The 8,754-nt window shown below is 47.5% G+C and overlaps 1 protein-coding gene across 2 annotated transcripts; it reads right to left on the bottom strand.

Moving 5' to 3' along the window:
- Window positions 1–337: 337 nt before the first annotated feature.
- Window positions 338–8,481, bottom strand: TMEM14C (transmembrane protein 14C). Of its 2 annotated transcripts, none has more exons than XM_054490081.2 (6): window positions 8,252–8,481; window positions 6,848–6,911; window positions 6,444–6,520; window positions 5,472–5,573; window positions 2,754–2,841; window positions 338–852 (listed from the first exon to the last, which is right to left on the bottom strand). In XM_054490081.2, exons 2-6 carry the CDS (start codon window positions 6,865–6,867, stop codon window positions 801–803), a joined length of 339 nt encoding a protein of 112 aa, XP_054346056.2. In that variant the 5' UTR covers window positions 6,868–6,911; window positions 8,252–8,481; the 3' UTR covers window positions 338–800. The 2 variants fall into 2 exon arrangements, with proteins under 2 accessions (XP_054346056.2, XP_063521867.1); XM_063665797.1 differs by having other exon boundaries at window positions 8,130–8,397.
- Between the last annotated feature and the right edge of the window lie 273 nt (window positions 8,482–8,754).

The raw sequence follows: 8,754 nt of genomic DNA, 5'->3' as shown, positions 1-8,754 counted from the left end.
GTGGTATGCACCAGTAGTACCAGCTATTCAGGAGGCTGAGGTGGGATGACTGAACCCAAGAGTTTGAGGCTAGTGACATAAGATTGCACCACTGCTCTCCAGCCTAGGCAACAGAGAAAGACCTTGTCTATTGAAAAACAAAAAAAATCCTCAGAGGTCATTTTTGAAACAACCTTCAATGCAATGTACAATCAAATAACTTTCCTTGGTCCCTAAGTTATTCAAAATAGGTAATTTCTAAATATTAACAAAATACTTTCATGTTTCTATATCTTGCTGCTAGCAACATCTCATTCTATGAACTAGACAGCTCTGGCAATGAAGACCCCATAGGAAATATTATTTATAGTAAACTTTATTTTCATTGATATTTCACTTAACATAATTTCAAAGTCAGTCTGTGGTCTAAGATGAGCAAAAGAACAGATATTCTAAATCTCATAAGAGATTTTTTTCACACTGTTCCTCAGAGCAGGGAATGGGGTTTCAGAGCCCTGAAAGTTGACACCTAACATTTTACCCTTGAGATTTACCTACAGATACATAAAGAAAAGATAACATCAATATACAAGAATCGATCTCTATGAGGGTCTTATTAAGCTCTTGTGTTACACACTCGCCACCTCTGTAGGGCTGTAATCATGACTGATTTTCCACCTCTCTGCCAAGTTTGGTGTCTTTTTTTTTTAGGTAAAATGTCAGATGCAAAAATGCTGCACTTATTTCTCTTAATACATTGAAAATAGTGGAAGATGCAGATTTTTAATTCTTCATCAGTCCAAGCTGGAAGATGACTTCTGCTAATGGGGTCTGTTGAACATACTAACTCCAACTTTGGCGACCATCAGCAAACTGTTTAAAAGAAACAAGATAGAAAATGTCAGGTAAAGGACAGAACAGGCAACTATGTTTTTAAGGAACTAAACTCTGCTGGTTCCTCATAACTGCGTGGGGGAGGAGGTACTAAGGCAAGAGTGGTCAGAGGTAAAATTTCCATCCCTGGAGGAACCAGAGAAAAAGCAAGCCAAGGAACAGTCTTAAAATAGCACACATGCGCTGGATCCTAACCCAGCTGCCAATAATTTGAAGAGATGAAGAAATGGAGGCAATAGAGAACAAGGCCTCCCCACCATCACAGATCTGATTAATGGCAGAATCTCTGGCCTCTCAGTTTACTGCTCTAGACCCTGCTCCACACTGACTTTGTTGCTTCAGGTATAAAACATTATACTGGTAGCATCACAACTATGATCAGAGTATGTAATCTTTCTCCAAAACAGATTTTTAAAAATTCCCCTACCTTCAGGGTGTTTTTATGATACTTAACAACTAAATTTTTTGTTTTTGAGAAGGTTATTTATTTTATTTTATTTTTTTGAGATGGAGTCTCACTCACCTCTGTTGCCCAGGCTGGAGTTCAGCAGCACAATTTTGGCTCACTGCAACCTCCGCCTCCCAGGTTCAAGAGATTTTCCTGACTCAGTGTCCCAAGTAGCTGGGATTACAGGTGTGCACCACCATGCCCGGCTAATTTTTGTATTTTTCATAGAGATGGGGTTTCACCATGTTGGGCAGACTGGTCTTGAACTCCTGACCTTAACTGATCTGCCCGCTCTGGCCTCCCAAAGTGCTGGGATTATAGGCATGAGCCACCACACCTGGCCTACAACTAAAGTTTTTTTTTGTTTGTTTGTTTGTTTTTTGAGATGGAGTCTTGCTCTGTCCCCCAGGCTGGAGTGCGGTGGCATGATCTCAGCTCACTGTAATCTCCGCTTCCCAGGTTGAAGCAATTCTCCCTGCCTCAGCCTTCTGAGTAGCTGGGATTACAAGTGCCCATTACCACACCCAGCTAATTTTTGTATTTTTCATAGAGACGGGGTTTCGCCATGTTGGCCAGGATGGTCTTGAACCCCTGACTTCAGGTGATCCACCTGCCTCTGCCTCCCAAAGTGCTGGGATTACAGGTGTGAACCACCGTGCCCAGCCACAACTAAATTTTTTAAAAACCACAATTTGGTTTAGGTTTTATAATCAAAATTAGAAAACAGGGCCAGCCGCAGAGGGTCACGCCTGTAATCCCAGCACTTTGGGAGGCCGAGGTGGGCGGATCACAAGATCAGGAGTTGGAGACCAGCCTGGCCAATGTGGTGAAACACCGTCTCTACCAAAACAACAAAAATAGCCGGGGGTGGTGGCACACGCCTGTAATCCCAGCTACTCCAGCGGCTGAGGTATGAGAATTGCTTGAACCCGGGAGGCGGATGGTGATTGCAGTGAGCAGAGATCACGCCATTGCACTCCATCCTGGGTGACAGAGTGATACTCCGTCTCAACAACAACAACAAAAAATTAGAAAACAGGATTCAATCAAAATTCCCTTTTAGCAAATTTTCTGTAAAAGACACCTACACATCTAAGAAATATGGGACCCCCACATCTTCCATGCAAGTCACACAAAAGGCTGCGGTCATGGCTTCGCACTAAAACTTCTGCCACCATATAGGGAGGAGCTTGCATGGACTGGAAAGCAAATAGGAGAACAAACCCATCTCCACAGTGAATGGATATACTCATGCCATTTTGACATTAAACCAGCTATTGTTTTTGAAACATTTCCTATTAGTGTATATATCAAACGTCAGTTGATGCATAGCATCAGATATCCTGAAACAAGTAAGGTTTTGAATGCATAAAGTATCCTGGGGAATAAACTGAACTCTACATGGTAAAGAAGAGTAACATAATGAAAGTACCTGGCACCTGCAATTAAACCTGCAGGCATGAATTTTCCAGAGTGGTAGAATCTCATTCCCATAATGCCAGTCAAGGTACCAGATGTAGCTGATGAAAAAGATACAAAGAAGTGTTAAAACTCATTACATCTTCTACGCAGGGGAATCAGAAGTGAGCCAAGCCCCACCCATCTCTCAAGGCTCACGCCTCATCCTATGCTTATTCCTCTTTCCCCGAGTGGGGGAGATGACTGGCTGCCCACATCCTGTGGGTCCAAGTACCAATATTGACGAAATAGGGCCCTTCACAGCCTGGGCCCTGCCTGCCCTTCCGGCCTCATCTCTTACCACTTGTCTTCTGCAAAACCCATACTTTAGCCATCAATGTGTTAGTTTTCTCCAAAATGCTGTTGTTTCTCACGCCCTGCAGACACTATGTCCTCCACCCTGCACGCAGTTCCCACTGGGTATCTGTCAAAGCACCTACTACATGTCAAGCGCTGTGCTAGGAGCTGGAGAATACAAAGGTAATCATAACTGTCTTTGCCCTTTTACAATGCTTCAGGTCTGATAGGACAAACTTTAAAGACTCACACAAATAAAAAGGCTTAGACAAAAAAGTGAAGATTGGCTGAGATCTGAAATTACAGCAGGAATTAATGAGCTGAAGAATGGGAAGGCCCATTCCAGGCAGAGGGGACAGTATATGCAGAGGCCCTGTGGTGACAGGGAGCATGGCACATTCACCCTAAAAGGGCAGCATGGCACAGAAGATGCAGTTTGTGAGTAAGAGGGGCCAGACCACATGGAGCCTTGAAGGCCATACTGGGGTTTGGGTTTTCATCCTAAAAGCAATGAGAAGCTATTAAAGGATACTAAGCAGAAGGACACATGAACAGAGTCGCATTTTTTTTTTAATTTTGAGACAGAGTCTTGATCTGTTGCCCAGGCTAGAGTGCAGTGGCGTGATCTTGGCTCACTGCAACCTCCACCCCCTGGGATCAAGCAATTCTCAAGTCTCAGCCTCCTGAGTAGCTCGGACTACAGGCGCCCTCCACCACACCTGGCTAATTTTGTTTTTTTTTTAATTAGAGACCGGGTTTCACCACGTTGCCCATGGTGGTCTTGAACTCCTGAGCTCAGGCAATCCACCCTCCTTGGCCTCCCAAACCTGAGGTCAGGAGTTACAGACCAGCCTGGACAACATGGCGAAACTCCTGTCTCTACTGAAAATAGAAAAATTAGACAGGCATGTTGGCGGACGCCTGAATCCCAGCTACCTGGAAGGCTGAGACAGGAGAACTGCTTGAATCTGGGAGATGGAGGTTGCAGTGAGCCAAGGTTGTGCCACTACACTCTGGCCTGGGCAATACGTGAGACTCCGTCTCAAAAAAAGGGAAGTTTATGAAGGGGAAGGAGACAAGCATATCTGAATATCAATGGGTGGATTCACCTAAAAGGAGCAATACAAATACAAGACAGGATCCTTGCCAGTGTAAAGGTCTGGAGACAGTCAGGGAGAAGACACCCAAAGCCCAAAGGAAGACACTGGTGTTGGAGAGGAGGGAAACAGGACGAGGGGAGGCTTGGAGATTAAAGGCTCCAGGAGTCCCCACATGATGGCTGCTGTTTTTTCTCTACAATAGGCGTGAGGTCATTTGCTGAGTGGAGTAGGATCAGAGAAAGGGGAAATGCAGGCTCAAGTCATTCTGGAGCATGAGGGAGGGAGCTGTTAGGCAGAGCTGGGAACCTGGACGTGTCTCCTTCCCCCGCACACCCCATTAGCCATCACGGACCTCCCTTCCCAACCCCAGCTGATGTGTACAGATCACACAGCTTCTCCCTCCCACGTGGCACTCATTCTCACATGGGGTTTGTAGAGACCGCAAGGAACCCACACTCTTAGCAGTGTCTGACACATGGGTGGAGCCCCACAGAAATGTACTGAAAGCCACTCTGATAAGGAGGACTCTTATGTCCCCCACACCACTCACTGTCCGTGCTGCTCACAGGGTACCTTTCCAGTCCTGCTTCTATGCCCATGTTTTTTGTTTTTTGACATGGAGTCTTGCTCTGTCGCCCAGGCTGGAGTGCAGTGGTGTGATCTCAGCTCAACTGCAATCTCTGCCTCCCAGGTTCAAGTGATTCTCCTGCCTCAGCCTCCCAAGTAGCTGGGACTACAGGCGCCCGCCACCCACCCCAGCTAATTTTTGTATTTTCAGTCGAGACAGGGTTTCACCATGTTGGTCAGGCTGGTCTCGAACTCCTCACCTTGTAATCCGCTTGCCTCGGCCTCCCAAAGTGCTGGGATTACAGGTGTGGGCCACCGCAGTCACATTTAGCTGACTGCTAAAGAGGTGATTTTCAAATGGGGAAATCGCAATTTGGATGCAAACCTAACCCAGATGTGTGATATTTTAGTGATGCTAAAGCCAAAGGTCTTCAGTGGGCAACCTCAACGATTGACACATTTGCCTAATAGAATTTTAATGCTACTGGGTAAATACAGTCACGAGCTATGAAAACCCTTCCATGTTCTGTACATAAAAGATAAACAGAAACCAGCACAATTCCCGCCTCTGCACCCTCATTTTAAAACTTTCTGAGGACTTAGTAGAAGCAGTGAAACTGTCATAAGTGAAGTGTGAAGAACTCACCCCATCCCACCAAACCAGGGTCTTTTGGAAAAGAGTATTCTGGATACACAGCTGCCCTAAGGAGACACCAAAGCAGACATACCTAGGAAAACCCAAACATTCCTTGGATCCTGAGACAGCTGGTAAGCACCCAGGCTGGCTAGACTGCCGAAGAGCAGCCCTGCAGCCAGGGACGGCACGCTGCCTAGAGGGAAGCAAACACAGCTTGCATTGTAATGTCAGGCACTTATTTCACTAACGGAATCCACGAGACCCCCTGCCCTACAAAGGAGGACAGCACAGAGAACTCTCAACACAGCTCAGAGCCAAGGTGGACTCAAGCAGGAAGACGTTACGGAGAGTGTGCTATCTTCTCAGAGAAGTCAGGGTCTTCTCACCCCATTTTTCTCTCCTCTAATAGGCAGGGCACTTCCATCTAAGAAAAGGAAAGAGGGCCATCTTCCCTCCTTAGACAGAACTATGGCTAGACCTTCTTTCTAATCAGGCCTGATCAACCATGAAGGACTGGAATTGTGTACAGGCAGGACCTCCAGCAAATCACAAAAGGAGAGGGAGATAAGGCCAGTCAATTAAAAAAATACAAAGACCTAGAGAAGAAGAATTCTGATGCAGGGGTTGGGGTGGGAATGCAGGCAAGTACTAGGGGGCAAAAACAAGCACAGCTACTGACACACCCCTGCCTGGCCTAATGAGGAGAGTTCAAAATACCAGTCTGTGTAGGCCAGAGGTTGCCTCCTACTTGAGCCCAGAGATGGCACTTGGGGGTCGTGGCTGATGAATGGCAGTCAACGATAATAACAAACTACAACCGCCCCTGCCTATCTGTAGATAAAGAGGCAAAAACAAGTAATTCCAAAAGAGGCCTGGCTCAGCTTCACCAGATAACCAAAAGGCAAGTGCAGGAGCTGCAAGACAGACAAGGAAGCCTGCACTCCAGCTTGGGGACCCACAGCAAACCTGACTCAAACAAGATTGCTTCTCAGGGACATGGGCACTCATATTTCACTGGAACAACGTGAAGATGTTAAGAGGCTGAGTAACAACAAAACCATACCTGCTTTTGCATAGCCAATGATTCCACCAGAAGCAACCAGTGCTGCGTAGCCAAAGCCAAACCAATGCAAAGGCACTCTGAAAACACAAGAGTGAGAAGTCAGTGCTAACTTGGCTTTGAAAACAAACCATACTGTCATAGGATGGGACTAAAAGGTAATCACTCCCCACAGGTCCTATCACCGAAAATAAGGCCCACAGAGGTTGGATGACTTTCTGAGAGTCACACAACTCAGCAAAGCTGGAGCTGGGACTCAAACCCAAGTTTCTGGCCCACAGGTCCAGTGATCCTCCCATCCCCCACGCCATCCCAGGCAGTCTACTCTTAGGGTTCTTTTCAGCTGAGGAAAGGAACTCTGGTTTCCAGAAGCTTCTGGCTACTCCATACCCATTTACTGCACTCACACTGAGCCAGTGTCCTGCATTTTTCTCTTCTCTGTCCAGACAGGAGACTACCCCAGGCCTGCACCTGCAGAAAACAAGCTGGATCAGAGGTGGTTAAAAGCACAGCTCTCCAGCAGTCAGAAAGAACTGTGTCCAACCTGCAAGCTACGCAACCTAAGTCTCAGTATCCTTCACTGTACCATGAGGATAACACTGGTACCAATTTCCTGGGGGCTATTGTGAGTGTTCAATGGATGTCACATGTAAAGGTGCTTAGCACCTAGTAAACCCTCAACAAATGCCGACCATTGTCATAAAAACCTCAGTTCTAATCACATAGGCCCACCGGAAACTCAGCAAGATCCACTGACCAGCTCTAAAATCAAGGAATGTGTTAGTCATTTCATCAGCTACCCATGTTATCACTAAATTCAAAAGCAAATACTCCTGTGCCCTTAATCCAACTACTTTAATGTCTCTTTTGACGGGAGGTGGGGTGTTGCTTTTCATTCCTGCTGCAACAGCCAATTTCAATACTCAACTTTTTTAGAAACTTCTGCGCCAACTCACAGTTCTTGTTGGGATGGCAGAAGGGGAGGATAAAATATACGGAAACACTAGTCATATTCACACGTGACACTGCACCCCTGGAAAAACAGCTTCTATTTTCTTACAGAAAGTATCCTGTATCCAGTGAGCCTAACAAGATGAAAGCAATGCATACCCCGTTTATTTTGTTTCAAGAATTAGGCCAGGCGCAGTGGCTCACACCTGTAATCCCAGTACTTTGGGAGGCCGACGCAGGCAGATCACCTGGGGTTAGGAGTTCAAGACCAGCCTGGCCAACATAGTGAAACCCATTGTCTACTAAAAAATATTAAAAAAATTAATCGCGCATGGTGATATGCGCCTGTAAATCCCAGCTACTTGGGAGGCTGAGGTGGGAGGATGGCTTGAGCCCAGGAGGCAGAGGCTGCAATGAGACATATTCAGGCTACTGCACTCAAGCATGGGCGACAGAGCGAGACCCTCCCTCAAGGACAAAAAAAAAAAAAAAAAGAAAAAAAAATTAAGTTTCCATAAAACAGGGATGGGCAGCGGGCTTGGGATCTTGCCCACAGTTCTTAACTCGAGGCGGCACTGAGTAAGGGAGGCTTTTAAAGAGATGGAGCAAGAAAATCACCAAGAAAGGAGGCAACACTATCCTACAAGGGTAAGCCTTTGCCTCAGGAGCTCAGGGGCTCCGCGCATCCACAACTTCTTTTAAGAAAAGCAGAAAATACCCAACGAGAAAAGCACCGACCACACGGCCTGAAGGCCCGCTGAATCGGGGGGACGGAAAGCAGACGGCCGTGAAACTCCTAACTAATCCCTAAAAGTTAAAAGCGGCAGAAAATAATAAGAATAATCTCCAAATACTCGCACCGGTCTCACGAAGGCCCCGGCCGTCTACAAGGGCGCGCAAGCCGCAGGAATGACAGCGAGGTGTCGCCGGAAATGCGGCGGCGGGCGCTCTCCGTGCCGGTGGCGGGGCGGGGAGAGGGGCGCGGTTCTGTGGTGCCTGCGCAGTGTCCCGCGAGAGGGGCGGGCAGAGAATGGGGACGGTGCGGGCGGGGTTTGAGCCGCCGAGTAGCAGCACGCGCCCTGCATTCAGTGGGTGGGGAGTGGGGCGGGGCATCGCGGCGAGCGCCCGAGTCCAAGGAACGGGGCGGGGAATCTGTCCGCAGCGCCTGCAGGGCCGACCAGTATCAGTCCCAGTTCCAATCCTGGAGTGGCCAAAAGCAGGAAACCCGGAGTTGGACCTGGGACTTGCACAAGCCGGACCACGTGAGCTCGGCCAGGCCAGAGGTGAGGCCACCGCTGCGGGACCAGGGCATCTGAGGCTGGATTTTGAAGGACCCCATTAATAGAGGAACAAGTTACAGGGT

This window comes from Pongo pygmaeus, chromosome 5, assembly GCF_028885625.2.
Source record: "Pongo pygmaeus isolate AG05252 chromosome 5, NHGRI_mPonPyg2-v2.0_pri, whole genome shotgun sequence".
Lineage (NCBI taxonomy): Eukaryota > Metazoa > Chordata > Mammalia > Primates > Hominidae > Pongo > Pongo pygmaeus.
This window is presented reverse-complemented; position numbering and strand designations above follow the sequence as displayed.

Bases quoted from the DNA above. Each gene is read 5' to 3' on its own strand.
- TMEM14C (XM_054490081.2), bottom strand. From the start codon at position 6,867: ATGCAGGACACTGGCTCAGT. The intron at 6,521-6,847 runs GTGAGTGCAGTA...TTGTGTTTTCAG, and splicing joins ATGCAGGACACTGGCTCAGT to AGTGCCTTTGCATTGGTTTG. The intron at 853-2,753 runs GTACTTTCATTA...TCTTTTAAACAG, and splicing joins GGTTTAATTGCAGGTGCCAG to TTTGCTGATGGTCGCCAAAG.